This window comes from Scaptodrosophila lebanonensis, unplaced genomic scaffold, assembly GCF_003285725.1.
Source record: "Scaptodrosophila lebanonensis strain 11010-0011.00,11010-0021.00 unplaced genomic scaffold, SlebRS2 tig00000059-arrow-arrow-pilon, whole genome shotgun sequence".
Taxonomy (NCBI): domain Eukaryota; kingdom Metazoa; phylum Arthropoda; class Insecta; order Diptera; family Drosophilidae; genus Scaptodrosophila; species Scaptodrosophila lebanonensis.
This window is the reverse complement of record NW_022060552.1, coordinates 317166-336817: the sequence shown is the minus strand read 5'-3', so window position 1 is coordinate 336817 and position 19652 is coordinate 317166. Positions and strand designations below refer to the sequence as shown.

At 35.5% G+C, this 19652-nt stretch overlaps 1 protein-coding gene and 1 long non-coding RNA gene across 2 annotated transcripts in view; one reads left to right on the top strand and one right to left on the bottom strand.

Moving 5' to 3' along the window:
- The window catches only part of LOC115624490, a 48892-nt gene extending 37104 nt beyond the window's left edge, over positions 1-11788 (bottom strand). Inside the window, exon 1 of the mRNA XM_030519193.1 lies at positions 11442-11788. Within this exon, the coding sequence (XP_030375053.1) occupies positions 11442-11619 (178 nt within the window). The 5' untranslated portion in view covers positions 11620-11788. The remainder of the gene's footprint in view (positions 1-11441) is intronic.
- Positions 11789-12666: 878 nt separating this feature from the next.
- On the top strand, positions 12667-13543 carry LOC115624485. The gene is made up of 3 exons (XR_003995473.1): positions 12667-12805; positions 12872-13076; positions 13138-13543. It is a non-coding gene; the product is annotated as an uncharacterized LOC115624485 (long non-coding RNA).
- Positions 13544-19652: the final 6109 nt, after the last annotated feature.

The window sequence follows — 19652 nt, the reverse complement described above, 5'->3', positions numbered from 1 at the left end:
AACCAATTAATCACAATTATTTCATAATTTGTCATTGCTAGAAGTCTGTATATAAAAGTTACTTAACTGATACAAAAGGTTGGACCACAAATGAAATAAAACGGATTTTTTAAACGAAATTTCTTGGATTTTTGATGACGGGAAGTCCGAAAAAGGATCTAATAGCTTTTATATGATAATCTTCGTGGTTGAAGCTACGGAGATTCTTTTGGTCAACTTTTAAAATTAAAGTATAAAGCAAAGCGTACTAAACTAACTTTCCCATTGAGTTCAAAGGTTGAACTATACTATCGACGTTTATCCATTTATGAAATTTTACATAAATTAGCGGCCAATACTTATGTTACAAGTATTAAGTGATTGAAATATATTATTAACAATATTATTTAAACTTTATGCGAACTTATACGTGCTGAACTCAGGCTTTGAGCGCTCCTTCTCCCTCTTTCTTACTCAGAAGTCTTTCAATCGCCAAGGACTTGTATTGGCTTTACTAAAAATTGACCGAAACACTGTTCACTAACACAGAATTTTCTTAGCTCTTATAGGCATAAGTTTGAGAATTGCCCCAAACAATAGTTGATAAGGAAGGAGGATTTTCTTTTATCAAATTTCATAATAAAATGTTTTTTATTTGCTTTTTTATTTAACTTAATAGCCATTACCGAAAGCATGCCGAATAATTGCCAAAGGTTATCGGCAGAAAGCCAATAATTTTGTTACTTAGTTTTGTTTGTTCTTCAAATCAGTTAAAATCGGGCAAAGTATTTCTATGTATTTCATTTTGAATGTGTTATCTAGAGTAAATATTTCAATTTGTCTAAAAATTTTAAGAAATGCCTCTTTTCTGCGATTGCCAGCAAGACTGTTTTATGAACAATTTATCCAGATAGCTTAAATGATTATTGAGCTACTATCTGTGCATTATGCTCAAGGGGGAATAAGAGTGTTACAAACTTCGCAAATTCCTCATCAGCATAAAAAGCATGCCTGCGCTATCTGTTCCTTTGAAAGCATACGAGCTAGAGCCACCAAAATATTTTAAATTTTATCTGAATAGCACATATTTCAAGAAAGTTATAGTCGAGAAGGCAATCTTGGCCAACATTTGTGGCTTTTTCAATATGGATTGTAATGGAAGCCATTTATAGATTCATGAAAATGAAAACATAAGTATATACTTGTATAAGAAGATATATGTATATAGTGCATTATTGAATTAGTTGATGTGATCCTAATCACAAATGAAGCGGTTGGGAATAAAAGGACTAGTTAGTTTGGTGCTAGTATGTACATTAGAGGTAGCTAAAACCCTATAATTTAATAATGAATCGTTTAGTTTACTAAAGTTTAAGCAAATGATAAATCTCTAAATTAAATTTGCTATCAAATAAGTTTAAACACAGGATTAAGGCTATCGCTGGCAGTCCTAGTATCTGCCTCGTTGATTTTATATTTAATTTATATATTTATTTTAAATATTTACAATTTTTCAATTACCATCAAAAGGTAAGCTGTGGTGGACGGAGTCCATGCCATTTATTTATTCTGCCATCCAGTTACTCTTTATATGGTCACTGGCCACACGTACCATGCATTATTTCGCAATCCAAAGTTGGCGGCAACCGCAGCCGGGAAAATGGATACCTGTCCCGGCTGTCTTGTCGTTTGGTGCCGGGATAAATGTTTATGTTATGACACGTTTAAATTTTAAGGTGCATTAGTGTAAAGTGCTTTTCTCTGAAGATGTAAAAGAATGGCAGACGAAAACGAACGGCGACCAAAAGCGTTCTTAACACTTTCATTTAGCCGAAGCGAGTTTTAGTGGTAAATGGCGGGCTGTGTGTGTATTTGGATTATCACCAGACAAGGGCCAAAATGTGCAAAATAATTCTGCATTTACAGAATAATGCAGTAATCTTTATAATTATGTGACTAAGGCAAACCATAAGTTGTATGATTTTTACAATATAGTTGAATGTAATTGTGCAACTATTTGTGTTTTCTATAAATACAATATTAGTACAAGAAATTGAAAACAAATATTACATTTCAAAGATATTTTTGTTTTTAAAAAACTGGAAGACTTTGCAGACCAGTTGGATTATTATTCATTCTGGCAGCAGACTCAACTAAATTGTGGATTATGTGGCCTTTTTAGTATCAATGGTCTAAACAATAATTTTATATTTTAAAAACCAATTTGCACTGCGCTGTCGTTTAGATGTCAGTTTTATCAATGAATTCAGTTTAATCTTAATCTCTCAAAGCCCTAAAAAAATTGTTATATTACACTTACATGCAAAATAATTAAACCCGTACTATATACTAAATAATTCCACTCTCTCTATAAAATTAAGAACATGTCTAGCCTTTTTCTGATTGATATTAGAAATAACTAAGCGCTTTATTTACAAAAAATTAAAATCAATCTGTAAAAGAAAAAACAAAATTCCTTTTAATCAGTCAGTTTTGCGATTCATTTTCATACAATTTTAATATAATCTTTTGAAATAGACTTTCAATTTAATAACTGAACAAACTTTTAACTTTGTACTCAAATTATTTGCTATAATATTTTCTTTGTCATTCCTCAATATCGGTGTTGTTTTTATTATAGTTGTTCTGCATCGTTAGTTACATTGTGAGCGAAAAGTTTGTCGCCTGGCAGTTGTTGCAGTTGTGGCAGGCAGCTGTGTTGTGCATCCACCTATAACGGTGTGCATGTGTGTGTGTGTGTGTGAGTGTATACGTGTGTGAAATTTAGCACAACATCTTGCTGCAACATCGCCGACAGCCTCCAGCTTCCACTCGCATCGCATTAAGCCGCTGCTTGGGTTCCTTAGCGAAAATGAAATTTATATATTTCCGTTAAGTAAGCAGGATACGAGTATAGTTTTTTTTTCTGTACACCTTCCTCTGTTTTCTGCTCTCTTTTCGTTGCTATTTTGTGATACATGCTTTTGCTTTTAGCCGCGTTCCTGCATAACGGAAATTAAAACAATGTGTGTGGGTGCATATTCTACCACCACTGCACCACCACCACCACCCTCTACGACAAAGCCTAATTAAAATATCATTGGGTCGGAAATCTTATAAACACTCGATGCAATTTAAAAAATGTTTGCTGTAAAAGCAACAAATCACCGGACTAATTTATGGATACATACTTCCATACTTCAACGATGTTGTTGGCATGCGCGCGCGCGAGTGCCAAGAAAAATATTTAATTTTCCAAATCAATAAGCACGCTGATTGCATTGGTGACAATTGGCAGATGCTGCCGCCCTCCTACGCCCAACACCCACTCTCGCAAGTCGGCTGGTGATAAATCCTCGAGCATGCCCAAAATGCCTTAGATATCATGATTTTTATTGCCAGATTTTTGCGTGCCCCAATTAAACGAATACTTGGAATTAGGGCAGCAGATATAGGCTGTGTATGTAGTTCCAATATTTATTGATAGCAATTTGCCAGCCACTGACAGTGGCAGTGGCAGTGGCAGTGGCTACCATAACAACAACAGCAACAACAACACACAACAGCACACAACTGTCAACTCATATGACCGTGGCCAAAGTTATAAGTAAAAGCGCAAGCGAAAAATAATTGAATTCCCCGAACGACAAAGTGGAATTTTAATTTGCGCGCGCATCGCTCTCGCAGCCCCTCTGCCTCAGGCCATCCGACCCCCCAAGTCAGCCGCGGGCAGTCAAAAAAGTTGCCACTGATTGCTGATCAGTATGCAAAATGTGTGCGTGCCAAAATCAGCGCCTGAAAGCGAATAGATGAGGGGACGGAAAAACAGTCCCTGGGACTATGAAGACATGCAAAGTGCAAAGCGATAGAAAATTGTGGGTGACTATTTGTGGGGTGGCTTGCTGGCTGCCTGGCTGGCTGCCTGGCTGGCTGACTGCCTGGGCATTGAATTGAACGCACAATAAACGTATAGATTGAGCGACATTGTCACACGTACTTTGAACTGTGAATTGATGTCTTAGAAAATTAGCAATGTTCGACTGTCAGCCTTCAGGGGGGGGATCAGGCATGAATTGCCAAACTTGGCAACTTGGCACCTTGGCTGGCGCACGAACAAGTGGGGAAAACAATTTGTTCGCCTCTGCGCCTGAAAGTATGCAGTGCATTTTTTATTTCAGTGCTGAATGGGTTACTATTTATTTTAATCGACTCGGCAGTCACCCCAACGCACTAGCGAGGCGGCTCCTGTCCAAACCTAAGAAGAGAAGACTGAAGAAGTGCCATCCAAAGGATCTCCCCACAAGATCCCTTGTATAAAATATATAATATATATCATAAAATATAATTTCATTTCTAATGTAAAACATTGTAAATATTGTATATATGTACATAGATATAAGTGCGTCCTATAGATGCTTACTATAGACAAGTTTTGTATTCCCTAACTTTCAACTAGCTTAAGCTGCCATATTGGTAGTAGAAAACTAGTTTAATAAATTGTATATATGTAAAAAATAAAAATTTATTTTAATAGCAAATTAATTTTCGACCTTATTTTTCAATTTTTCAATTTTTGCAAGACTTGCTTAAAAGCAATTTGAAAATGTCGCCTACGTGTGTCGAGCATAAATATTTGCAGATGCCAGCAGGTATGCAACTTAAATCAACAATTCTGTAATAAAACGTTGCAAATCATTCAAGCAAAACAACAAAATGGCCGACAATGTGTAAGAGAATATTTACAGATGGCGTTGATGTGAGAGACACAGCTTGATGGACTCAGCAGGCCTAAGAATAATTAATTAACAGCTTGAACAAGCTTAGGCCGCAAATCCTCAGTAGCACGTTCAATTAATTATGGTCTTCGGCTAAAGCATTAAATGTAAAGTTTTTGGCAGCATTAGTTACTACTTTGACTAAAACGCCAAGCATAAGTGTTTAAATGAATATTCATAAATGAAGCTGCTTATTCTAATAAGTCATAGTAATGATATCGCCTAAGTAAATCGACATTTTACAACTGCACAAATCAAGCAAATGTAATGTCGTTGTAATAAATATTTCTATATATAATAATAAATATTTCTATTATTTCTTATAATTCATCTGACAAGTTGAAGGACCCTTAATACCTATACAAAAAATTAATTTGAAAGCAATGCAAACATTCCGTTTGGAAATTTCAACTGGAAACGCAGGATTATGTTTGTTAACTCCGTTTGAAATATTTTAAAAGTGTCACTCATTTTTGATTTCATAAAAATTTTAAAATATGTGTATTCTATGCGGGCTTACAATCCAAACTCTAAGATTATCAATCGCAAACAAGCATATTTGATACCCAGAAAAGAATACTAGCGCAACAACGTCTACAATAAGGATAAGATTTAATTCCACAAACGCTGACATATTCAAACTGAATCTCGTCCTATATTATTTAAAATTTTATGTCTATTCAGACAAAAAAAAAATTGAACGTGCAGCAATTTGTAAAAGTAGCCAGAGCACTAAAAATTCTCTGGTAATAAAAACACACAGTACTTTTATTTAACTTAAAGAAGATTTTACATTCAATGCCGTTGCGACAGGGACTTGCCCATTATGCAGATTGAGGCTTCATTAACTTTGTTCGATATACGATAAAAATTAACAGACTCTCGCATATTTTTTCAACCCCAATAAAGAATTGTTTGGACCTTAATCCCATCAACTGGTAAAGCGCTGCTGAGCGCCATTTAAATACATTTTAACAGCATGAAGCTTGTAGAAGAGGACAAAAAAAAACAAAAAAAATATAAACTGAAAATATCTTCAAATTTGCATTTTTGTGGCACACGACGCCACAAAAAGTTAAAATAAATTACCTTGAAACAAATTCGTTTTGTTGCTCCTGTCTGTTTATGTTTTTGTCTGCCTGTTAGAACAGCAGGCGAGCTTATGAAATATAATGAAATAGCCCATATATTCTGTGTCACATTGGAACAACGGCCACTGGGCTGTCAACAAAAAAAATGGCTTAAAATCATATAACTCGCCATCTCTTTCGGCCGTGCAACAACAATAGCAACAACAGCCACTCCAAATGGCAACAAGATGGTCAATGTACCCGTAGTTTCTGTTTGCTGTTCATTCATTTTTATTTTGGTTATGAAATATGAGTTGAGTTTTCAATGCATGCCGGATGCATTCATTACCGTTGACGAGTGCGTTTGTGGGTTTATGTGTGACTTTGTTTGTTTGTGTGTGTGTGTGTTTGCATTTTTATGCCAAAGCAAAGCAACAACAACAGCAACAACAAAAAGTGAGCCTCATGCATACACATGTTTGTATGCCATTATGCAGCAGCAGCAGTTGTGTCTGTCTCTCTGGCTATCTCTCACTGTTTTCTTTAGCTTTTTACATTTGTGACAAATGCACTAACACACACACACACACACACACACACACGCATGCAAACAGATATAAACACACACGCATGGACTTTATGATCTCATGCATATGTATGCGTTTATAAAAGCCGCATTGCTTCACCCAAAATGGCGGCATAAAAAGCTACATTTTGTTTTTAATTTTTTAGCTTAGCTATTGAAAAAGTAGGAGTTTCGGTTGAGAGTAAAATGAATTCATTTAAATAAGTTTTAAATGATGAAAGTAATTTGTTGCTTGCACAACTTTTCCCAAGTCGAAATGCATTTAAAAATAAAGTGCAACACGACAACATACAAGTATTTATTTCATATGCGAGCTAAATATAAATATGCAATTTTAGACATAATTATTTTATTTAGGTATATGCACTATATGTTATTTGTCTGATTATTGATTGATTGATTATGCTGCTGAATATATTAGAAAACAAGCTAAGAAGTGAGCGCTTCTGATTGTCTGCGATTAAGTTACCCCTCACTTGGCCTAACAACAAACATATGTACGTATGTATAAATGATATGATGATGATCTGACATGGTCGGTCGCTTTGGTGCAAAATTTTAACCAGTTCTCTACAGAAAATAGTGGATTATAATTAAGTAATATTGTATACAATTTGATTTTAATTTGCAGTACAGTTTTGATGTATAATATTCTTTTACTTTACTTGTTTCACCCGCAAAAATTGAGGTATATTAATGTAATGCAATTATCTTTTTTTAAAAAAAGATTTTTTCAACATAAAAAGGATTTTTTCAAAAAATTTATATCACAGAACAATGAAAAAAATGAGTCAAAAACTCACTAAATAATAGTCTTATTTTCATTTTTAATTTTTTTTCTTAGGTACCTGTGTCATTTTTATAAAACGAAAAAAAAGAAAGGTTTTTGATTTAAAAAGCTGTTGGATTTGGTTTAAATACGAGAATACTTTACTTGTGTTTTCTTGTAACATTTTAACGGCACCAACTTTAAGCTTATACAAAAAAAAAAAAAATGTATAAAATCCGTCTATAAATAGAAATGAAGAACACACTTTCAATATGTAAACGAAATGTGCAGGAAATATAGTTTGTCTATTAGTTCTCAACAAGTAGTTACCTAGACCTTTCAGCTATTGTAATTCCTTTCTAGTTTCGGCCAGTTCATTAATTAGTGTGCCCTCTCGCTTTTGGGAAACTACCGAAATGACGGTGACTAAGTAGTTGGCTTCATACTGCGAGCTGCTGAAAAGGGACATATCAGCCGCATAGCAGCACATCCAATTCGAATTTCAAAACAGTAAACGGCAAATGTCTGCAAGACGTGCCAAGCGCCACACCTAAGCTCCGGGCGTAAAGCCCTCCCCAAAATAAGCTCCCCCCTCCCCTCACACGTAGCAAATCCACATGCTTTGCCAAGCAGCTCAAACGAACATGGCGTGGGGGAGAAAAAAGTGCGGCATCAAAGTGCAAGTTCATGTGAAATGCAAAGTTGAGTGCGTGGGTGAAGAGGAATGGGAATGGGAATGGGTGGAGAGGAAGCAATGCACGGCTTAAAATGCGTGCATGTGTTTGCGCAAACAATGCGTACAATAGTGCGTATGTGCAATACACTAGTGAGAGATTGCTGTGCTCTGCTCTGCTAAGCGGTAAGTGGGCCCAACAGGCATGTCGTCCTCGTCCTCGTCGTCGTCGTCGTCGTCGTCAGTGACTTTTGTGCATGAAAATTGAAAATGCGCCAGCATAGTTGCCATCCTGATTGAGCCCAAGCCCTACATCATGCCTTTGTTTATACCCGAGTCTATGTCTGTGGCAAGGGCTGTAGCATGTGGCATGCCGAGTCCACTTGAGGCAGGCATGGCACAAAAAACTATTTGGGAAAAGTCATATTACGAAAGTCGAAGACTATGGTCCCTTTTCAATATTAATTCTGGCGATTGGGTGCCCAAAAATAATGCAATTGTAGGTATATTAGTTAGCAAAGATCCCTAGGTTCTGAAGATCTTATGTGTGCTATTTTATTGTACTTTTTCTGCTCTTGAAGAAGGAGTGCACTGTGTCTAATCTATACGACTAGTTAAACCCTAAATCATGGCGAAAAATTGTTAATTTGAATGCGATTATTCATTTATATTCAGGCCTGTTCTCATTGTCTTATAATAAATTAAATAATAAATTAAATAAATAATTAAAATTAGTGAGACCTACAGCAGGAATGTTAGGAATTTTGACATTTTAGCTGAACTGAACTCAATATATTAAAGATTGTAAGCAAAAAGCTTTGCAAAATAGAGCCTAATTGGTTGACAACTTTAAGCACATCTACTCTAAAAGGAGTATTATTAATTCATATGTCAATAGAAACGGTCGATAAGTAAGCTGTTCTGTGGCAAGCATTATAACTAGTTTGGCATACCCCTAGTCGGCGAGTCGCAATTAAAATCCAGCATCAATAGCAGATTTCTGCAACGATGCGATGAGTGTGAAGGCTTTCGGCCAGTCCTTGCATTGAGTTGTCTTTTATTTGTAGGACCTTTCTGTGTGCTCGTCAGCCACAAAGCACCCGGGTAGGTTCCATTGCCTACAGGCACCTTGGCTCACATGTATTGGAAAGTTATTGTTTGTTTTAAGTCGTTTCTGCAGTTTTCTGGCTTTTCTGTTGCCTGTTGTTTGTGTTTAGCATAAATTAGAAACTATTGATCGCCTGTGGTCAGCAGCTGTATACAACTTTTGTATTCTGTTCGTAAAGTTTAAATCAATATGCACAAATGTTGTGCCGAACAGTACATGCTTAGTTGTTTTTCATTTTTCTTCAGCTTATATATTTTTTTTTCGGCTCCCCTAAGCTCTGAGTAATGCCGAAAAAATGGTCAAAATGTCTAAACTGTGAAGTGCAGTGAAATGTAATGCCGAGCATGGCATGGGGGGAAAAGTTGTTGTGGGCTGAGGGGGAGGTGTGGTGGGCGGAATGGGAATGGAAAGCACTCGACGGGTAATTGCAAGAAAATCTCATTTAATCCCACGAAATGCGACTTTATCACGCAAAAAATTATGAAATATTCTAGGCAGCAATTTTCTCTATACTTTTTCTGCTGTTCATTCCTCTCTCTCTCTCCACATTGCTAATGCTGTTGTTGTTGTTGTTATTATTGTTGTTGTTGTTGTTATTGTTGCTTTTGGTGTAGTTGCTACTATTGTTTTGTTGTATTGCTATTGCTTTTTCGCTGCTTGTTTACACTTGTCTGCTCTCACGCCTTGTTTTTCTGCAGCGCATAAAACACAAAATAACAAGAACAAGAACAACAATAACAACAAAAACAACAACTGTTAGTACTACGGCTACAAGAAATGCCAGTTTGTGGAAATTTAGTTTCTTTTGCTACATCATCATTTTAGTCTATTTATACATACTATATATACACAAATACACGTCTAGTATACTCGCATAGAAAGGCATGCGAATCGTACTCTGAACGTGGGTGGTTTGAAGGATAAGTCCATTAATCGTATAAGAAAAGTTTAGTTACTGTTCAGTTACTTTATTTTCAAATTTATTTGAAATAAATTGTTGTAAAGGCTTCTTCATGGTGTAATGTATATGCTTAAAATAAAACATACTCTATACCAATGTATTGTTAAGATAAATATAAAATGTAAGATCAGCAGGCCATAACCTTTGTCGGGCCTTTGCATAATGTTTAAAGAAAGTCAAGCATTTTTATGTGAAAATGTAAAATATTAAGTGAATGCAGTTCCCTTGTTGAAACCAGACACAAATAGATAAAAATGTCACTTGCTCATATATTTATGCTGACCATTCATAGGAAGCTTCTCAACGATGTTTGCTGTTCGTGAGTGAAATTACCGATGTTTCTAAGCAAAATTAATATTCCCTCTTAAAACTCAATAACTCCACTTTTTGAACCGAAAAAGGAACCTTGCATGGTGGCTGCAAAAGCTGGAGTCGCAAAGGGAATTGTCCACCTACTAGTTATTGTTTATGAAGTTCCATTAAAAGCTTTCTTTAAAAGGTCTATATATGTACATATATATTATTAGTATTTTACCTAATCCTCTAAAAGAAATAGGGGAATCTGCAATTGAGCCCTATATCAGGCGTCGTATTGTATTTCCCAATCGGAAAGAAGAAATGGCGCACATACCTTGCTATGAATAACTAATTTTTGGTTTGATATGAAAATACTTTTCCATCAAAACACAAATTTTGAAAATCTTCTATTGATAATAGTGAAATGATTCAGTTGGACGAGATTTTATATATCTTGCTTAGCTTTGTGTTGCTATTATTTATAAATGATTTTGTTTAACAATATTTTGATTTATACAAATTTAATATTGGCTTTATATAGTTGTATATCTGACCATTACTTAATTATTATCTTACTATAAAAGTCTTTTTTCTTATTTATTTCTTGTTCATGTAATCTTACATTTGTTTTAACTTAGTTGAACGGCCCTCGTACTATTATTTCATATCGTTACCCCACAACTTTATTTTTATGCAGATGAATGCGCGCATTTATGAAAAATGTTGTCATTGGGCCATTATTGTTGTTGTTGCTGCGGCTGCCGACATCGCCGCCACCACTGATGAAAAATAATGTTTGCGGAAAAATAAGATTTGTTTATTTTACGAACGATTGATTTCGTATCTGTCGTTCCAGGCTCCTATCCCATGGCATCCCATCCCATCCCAACTCTGCACACCCTCTCGCACCGACTCGCTCTAACTGTCCTTTTGGCCATAGCCACAGTCCCAGTCCCCTGAAGGCTGGGACTGCGCATCATGTTGTGCAGCTTAAAAATTAATTATTGTAGCTCTTGGCTGAATGTTTTGTGATTTGCTTTTGGGCTTACGAAACTTTTGTAAATATTTCGTCAAAGTTTTTGCTCTCGCTCTTACTTTGCGTCATTAAATTGCTGGACTTTGCACAAATCTTGAGCAAATTAGCTCCGATTTGCATCGGAAATGTTTTCGTAGTACATGAACATTCTAGTAAGCCTGTGGAAATTACATTTAAATTCACTTACCCGGCACCAGTAACAATAGCAGCATCATGGCCATCAGGCACATGCAGCTCGTTGGCTGACTCTGGCCACGCCCACGCCAACGCCCACATAACTGTGCTGCCATCGGCATCGGCATTTGCATTTGATTTTTCTGCTCAGAAGCTTTGCAATTTTTAGTTGGCTGCAGCCGCACTTCCATGGCCAATATCTGTATATATATATCTGTATATATGTATATGTTGTGTATAGTCTACTTTTTATTTATTTATGCTGCTCTTTGTCTGGCCACTTCCGTCTGTTGGTTTGGTTTTGGCCCGATTCGTGTGCGCCTGATAAATATCTATTGGCCAATAACTGTCAATTTTGTTCGACTTTTTTAGTCGCTCGCTCTCTCAGATACGCTTTACTGCCATTCACAGATGTTGGTATCTGCAATTAATCGAAGATTGTAGATAAGAAGGATTATAAAGTGATTAATTTAATAGAAAAAATTATATTCAATCCAATTTTATGATCATCTGTTGTAAATACAAATATATTCAATGGGTCAGTACTTGTATAAAATTGTATTGGAGTCTAAGCTTCCAGAAAACATAGGCACCACGAGTGTTTTGGGTAACGTTCAGCTTACCTAAATCGATTTAAGAGGTATAAATGCATATAGCCTGATCATAGAAAATATAATATGTATTACCCTTTTTATACAATGTGGGATATAAAAGAAATTCCAATCTAATATAGATTAATTATAAGATAACGATCGCAATTTATAAACATTTTTAAGAGATGAAAATGCTTTTATGAATAAACATGGAAAGCACAGCTTATTTTTAAAAATGTCTGTATATGTCTTATATTTTCATTTAAAAAATTAAAAAGAAAGTTGTTCTATTTTTGGAAAAGAAACATTAAACACTATATATACTTTAATAATAATAATTGTTGTAGTTTCATGCCTGACTACGGATTCGTGAAACCAGAATTTTGGAAATAGGTCATAAAGGTAAGCCTTTGAAATGTATTTGAAATCGATCTAAAGCTGTCGCAAATAGCTCTGAAATAAGTAAACAGAATCCATCCATCATTTTAAAGCACTTGGAAAATTGGCGATCAGTTGCAAAAAACTCTACATATTAACTACACTTGGTTAATATAATTAGTCGCAGCTAACTAGCAAAACATTGTTATTTACAAAGCCTTACTTTAAAGAGACAATTATGCAGTGGACAGTCTGTTGCAAATACTTTCTTGACTCCACTATAAACAAAGAATGGAAAAATGTGGGCCTTTTCGTATCATTACTTTTCCTGGCACCACGCGGTGAGGGGCAAAAAGCGGAATTCGGGAAAGGTAAATGCCCAGAGCCCCGCACTGGGGTAGCATGTGTAAGTGCATATTATTCCTATTCACATTAATCGGTGCATTAAAGACACATCAGTTTATATAAATAGACCGACATTAATAGCGACATGTACTTGTACGGGGTCTGGATGAAGGAACCATTGGATCTGCCAACCTGCCAAAGGCATCCCTATCCCGTACATACGCTAAAAGACAAGTTAGAGAATACGGAGACTAAAATTGCTTATTTGGCTACCGATAAGAAGAACTATGCTGTCAACTATTTATGCTACGAAACCAAGAATAACCATTTTCGTAAGTGTTGGCTATTTACATAAATACATAAAAAGAACTCTTTCGATGTCAGACTCCTTAGTATCAATAGCTACATATACACTTCGAAAGTTTCCAACCCAGGAGGAAGTAAATGCCATTTATAGAGCACACCAGAAAAACGGATTTAATGTAACATTTTTGCACCGAATTTGCCGAAAAGCGGCTATGGGAAGAACTTCACCTCAGCCAACTACTTAGTCTAACTATTTGAAAGGGGCAATAAAAAGAGAAGAAAGGACAAAGACTGAACGAAATGTGAAATGGCTAGTGTTTTAGCTAGGAATATAATTCTAAATCTAATACTTAATATGCAATTTCTATGAAATTCGATGGAATTAGTCTGAAAACTGCAATTATAATGTCGGGGTAATTCTTTTTTCAAATGTAAATTTTTCATTATTCAATTGTTATTTATCTGTTCTAAAAGGACAATTATTAAAACAGTTCATGACAAGTGAAGCCTTATAAAGGCTTAATATGTAATGCTTTATATATGTATTTTTTTCTAAATACAATTTTTATTTCAATTACATGCCTATTTAAAAGCTTTTTAAATATTCCAGTTTTTTGCATCATCAAATTATTTTATAGGTTCTTCAACAATCGACTCTCACTTTCTACAATCCATTTGAATAATAATTTATATAACTCTTCTTTTATAAGTAGACATTTCTTGCTTTGATTCTTTATAAATATGAAGTTTGTGGCTTGTGTGGATCTTCTCTATATTGAGACTTTCCACAGATAGACTTTGGATTTATATTTAATTTAATTTACAATTACAGTTGCACATGCTTATTTATTTAACACACAATACCACATTCGCGGAGCACAATGACACTAGTCGTCGAGCTTCTGCACTTCGTCATTGATAACTAACTAATGGCAGCTTGCATTTGGCTTTCTGAGTTTCCGCAAAAACGTATTTACAAATTATCTACAAATTAATTGAAAATTACACAATTACCGTGGCTTTTTTCCTACACTTGCCATTGTATTTATCTCTCCGTTTTTATTGTCTCTCGCTATGCAAATGCCAAACTCAAATAGAACAATTGTGCTGTGGAGCTAGGCGGCTTGGCAGTCTGTGAGCATGGGGGCGTGGGAGCGGGGGGGCGTGGCAGAGTTAAAATGCGCGCTGTCAACTGCAACAAAAACAATGGCGACAAACAGTTGCAGCTGCCAGCAGACGAGAAATGGCAATGCCAACGAGCTGCTGTGGTTGACTATTGTTCATGTTGTTGCTATTGTTGTTGTTTATGTTGTTGTTAATGCTGCTGCTGCTGGTGCTGTTGTTGTTGTTGTTGCAGTTGCAACAACAGCACCAACTTCATGTCAATCCCTTTGCGGTTGTGTGGCAGTCGTTTAATTTGAATTTAAAATGTTAGCCGCTTCCCACTTTGTGCCTCGCACTCATTTTCCACTTATTTACAATTACCACATTTTATTACTGCTTTTGTCTGCCTCTTAGACACACCCACCACACCCACTACGCCCACCTCCCAGTCGATGCAATCCGCCGACAACATTTTTGCCATTTTATTTATACTGCTGTTTATATTTGTCACACTTTTGTCTTTGTTGCAGGTACCGCGTATACTTTTTTGCAATTTCCTGTTTTGTTTTTTTTTTTCTTTCTGTAATGCATTTGTGCCGAGCTCTGTCAAATGTTGGCATGGCTCGTTTTGCCCATTCCCTGGCAGATTTTGATTGTATTTTTGTTTATTTAGTTGCAATTTTAATTACTTTAATGAAAGTTTTAATTGCGAAATAGTAGACAGCGACTACGCACAGAGCCGGGCGAGCCTGTAACAGTAACAGTAATGAGTTTTTGTGGTCCAAGAAAGGTTGCTGGTTGACTGTTTGGCGACTGGTTGTTTGTTTGTTTGTTTATTTGTGCATTTAAATGTCTGTTTGTCCGCCTGCATAATATGTACAACTTTGTGTTGCATGTGACTCCTGCCAAGGACATTTCCCCATAACCCACATGGTCGACCACACTTTTCAGATCATCTAGCTTGACCCACAAAGCCAGACAAGCGGCAAAAACGAAAATATATGTCAAATAACCGTATGTTGCCCTGAAAGGTCGCTTAACATAAAAAGCTTCACAAATACACACACCCAAGGCACAGGAAAATGAAATAATAATAGAAAAAGTCAAACCACAACAACATACATGAGAAATGCACTCGCAAGCCCATCGAACGTCAATGAACTGTGGATGCACTTCTATTTACTTGCATATTCTTTTTATATGCGAATGTATCTCTGAGACACTGCTATGGATTTTTTCTATTCGATAAGCTCGACGTTGTGTGTTTTGCGTTATTCGTCCTCGCATGCAAATTCATATATTTTATTCTTGTCACAAGCATATGCATTTTTATTTATTTTTATTTTTGTATTTTGTATTTCGCTCGATAACTTCGAAGGCGGAAGTGCACAGCTGACAACAAGCCCAGGCAGTCAGGTTAGAAAGAGATTACGCATACGACACGTTTGCATAAGCAATGGCTACCATTCGATCTAAAGAAGCGCAAGCTGCATTTTTGTGTGTGTTTTCAACTCTCTTTTAACTCAAATCATCAACAATCTGGATTGCCGCAGCAACTGACAACAATTTAATAACAATTTAGTGGAAGATAATATACAAGTATGTATATACTTGGGAATTTGGTCCATAAATAAAATATATTATTAGGGACCGATTTTATTTCTCATTTTGTGTATAGCTAAGAGTGACAACTAACTAGCCATGTATTGGATGAATAATAAAGCTTCATGTTAATTCTTCTAATCATTACGAAGCACGAGTTTATTTGAATTTTAACTCTATGATGAAAAGATGTTAGAAAAATCGGCATCAAAGCTGCAGCTGCGTTTTTGTTCTTCTTCCACTGCACTAAATAGACTTGAAATCTAATCCAAAAGAAATGTCATTACTAGTGTAAATTAAGATCAAATCATACTCTGACTATAAAGTAAATAAAGCAAATCGAATTATAATAACAAATAAATGAACCCATCCGAAGTATTGTGAGCAAATTCTCAAATGCATAATTTTTAATAAATTCAATTATCAATTTAAATATAGTTGTATAAAATATGTACCAATACATAATGTTAATAATAAATATTAAAAGCAGGAAATTCTTTAAAACCGAAATCATATTGAATTAAAAAAATAAAATTATATTTATTTTAAAATCATTTGTCATTCATGAAAGGTTCCAAGACTTTATAAAATGAAATTGTGGTAATTTCAATAAATTATTCTGAATAATTTCGTTAAAATATAACTACTTTCGGTTTGTGAAGCCAATTAATGCGGAAGATTCATCTGATTTTGTTTTTGATTCATTTAAAGCAGACAACCCGATTCTAAGACCGAAGTAAATACAGCAACAAAGCTGTAAGTGCGAGAGAAGTCTTAGTGGTGACTATCAGCTAGATTGATAGTTTCTTATAATCTAAAAATAAATAGATGATATTGTTAGATTTGTCTCAAAATCAACATCTTAATATACTTTAAATTGCCATCTTGCTTGGCATTTGGATTTTTACTTGGCCAAGGGGTAATTATTGATATATGTCATTAAATAATTCTTCTATTTTTCACAAAGTGATTAATGAAGAGCTTGGCTGGTTTTAGTTAAAAATTCAGAATAATTTCGTACGAGCCTCAAATCTAAGATCCCATGGATTGTTTTGTTAAATAATATATTAGCAATACAAACAGAAGAAAGTACTTACTTATGTGAGTCAGCAAGGGGATGTACTTAAGTACCTCTCCACACCCACATACTGTATCTCTGTGTATAAATATATGCACACAGCCATAGAGATCAATTTAAAAATGCTTAAAAAGTGTTTCATTGACTATAGTTTCGCTCAAACACAAGCGTTAATGCAATTAACACAATACACTTTAATTAAAAAATGCTTGAAAGGCAAACTTACACACTCATGCTGGCACATGAACACACAGCCACCCTCAAGTGCACACAGAGGCAGCCGCAGGACGAACCCCCTACCCCCATGCCCTTTGCATCACCACTTCTTCCTTCACTTAAATGGAATCGATTTCAGCGCTAATCCATGTGTTGGCAGCGAATGAAAAAATAATAGTTGGTGCATTAACAAAAAAGAAAACGCTTAAAAGAAGGCAGCTAGTGTGTTGAAACTGAAGCTACAATTAATTGAAAGTACGCACGTCCCCCCTGTCCCCACTATTAAACGACCATTCCTAATTGTCTTTTCATTGCGACAAAAAATACAGAGCGAACCGAAATAGCAACTTTAATTACATTGCCAGTATTTAAATTAAATGCTCCCATATAGCCATCAACGAACATTTTTTTGAGATAACTTTTAAGGAACTTGTTTAAATATTTTTCAATTTTATAAAAATTGGTCACAGAGGTAAGCCTTTTCTGCAAAACAGTTTACTGCTTCAACTTACTGATATAAGATTTTTATTTAATTGTTAAGATATAAAGTATGTAACGAGAATTGAAAAAATAGGCATACTTACTCGATTCGAAAAGATTTGAAGGCATACTAAGAGTTTCTAATGATAGCCTAAGCTTTGAAAAGCCACTATAAACCGAGCTCTCATGCTTGTACCACAAAACTGAGGTCTAAAAACCACTCTACTCTCTGCTGCAACTAAAATCTCTAATAAGACGTCGATAGCACATTCTAAATCCTACATCATACCACATTTTCTGCGTTTATGAGGGAAATAAGTTGTCATTAGCTTCGTATATGAGGAAATGTGTATTTCGCTATTTTAATTTTCCATTTAAAGTCAAATGCAAATTTTCGTTAAATTAACACTCGCGTTGTCTCTCCTTTAGTCACATGATGTTACTATTAACTTCTTAACTTCCTTCCTTTTACTTCCTTTTGGCCAATTCCAGCTACACGGCAGTGTCAGCCTCCACGCTTAATGCATATCACGACCAGGTTATTTAATTTGTTTTCTGCTCGATAGCAACTTTTTGGCCTGAAACATTAAAAGCATCCGCCGCATTGGCCGTTGGCGTTGCCATTGCCATAAAACGCATTAATGCTTGCATACTTTTTTTTTTGGGGCGGGGCACGCGGCAGGAAACGTGGCAAAAAAATTAAAAAATTAAAAGAAGCGGTTGCAAAAACTACCTACAATAACAGCAGCAACAACAATGGCAGAACGAACAACAAACAAAGAGTAAGATACGCAAAATTGCATTTTTGGCAACAAGCTTTTAATTGCATTTTGTATGTGCTCATTACCTTAAAAAGCGGCAACGCCTGCCACCCATGTGCTCGTATGTGTACATGTAACACTAAGGGAAGATAAGGTGGGGGGTAAAATAGTCGAAGCTTTACTCTCTCACACACACACAGACAGACATTTTAATGCCGAACTTGCCAACTTATGTTGGCTGCACAGGGCAGACGCCCAAAAGCCGGCAGCATTAAAATGTGAAATAAAAAAATAAAAAAATAAAATTTAGCACCAAGAGGGATTTTCGAAAATTTGTGTATTTGCGCAAATGAGCGTAACATATTGCCTGAACTTGTGCAAAAAGAAAAGTATCACATACCCCCACCTTTATATACTTTCTACGCATATATTATATTCTTTTTCCCCACCTCTTTTCAAGTTTCTCAATATTTATTGGTTTTAGATATGGTATAAAAATGTGTATTTAAAGGATTGGCTCTTGGGATCTGTCCATTTTTTAATTGACATTCTAAGTGCAAGTTCAGCAATATTTAATTGCTTTTAAGTCAATAAATTACTGAATAATTATATAGATATATAAATGCCGACCTAATCCACATTTAAAACTGATTCTAAACAAAATTGCAATTTCGATAAAGCTTATTGTTGACGCCGAAAGCTGATATAAGTTAAAGTTACATTTATTCCTCATGGCCGGGAGAATATTTATGTAAATACCTTGTTATAATTAGTAGTATTGTAAACAGAATTGAATTACTCAACCGATATTTCGTGGTTTATGTAAATAGCTGAATGATAAGGAACCCACAAAATGTAATTGAAATGTAGCAGATATCGAATGAATTTGAGGTATCGATTGTGTGCATAAAAAAGACACACGCCCACCCCTAGGCTAAGCACATTATTATAATAAAATTCGTTTTCCGACTTAGTCGAGTCAGCAGCCATTCGGTTTTTTATTGCGAGATTTTTCGATCCGCACCTGACTCAGAAGTTGCGGAATCATTTGGCGCCCGAGCAGGGACTTCTTGGACAAAGTTCTAACCCGATTGGAGCTCATTGTTGGAGCTCTAACATATTTGGACATATATCAGCCTGGAGATTGGATGCTGGTGCACATTGGAGTGCAGCTTCAACTCTAACATTCGACTGTGAGTAGTTTTCTGCATGGTGCTCCTAGTATTTTTGCACGGCATATACATATTCTCAGTTTGATGTGTTGACTATTCAAATATTGTAAGTAAAATATAATTGAAATATTTACGCGGCATACAGTGGTACATTGGTGAGACACGTGTTGTGAAAAATTCGCGAAGAGG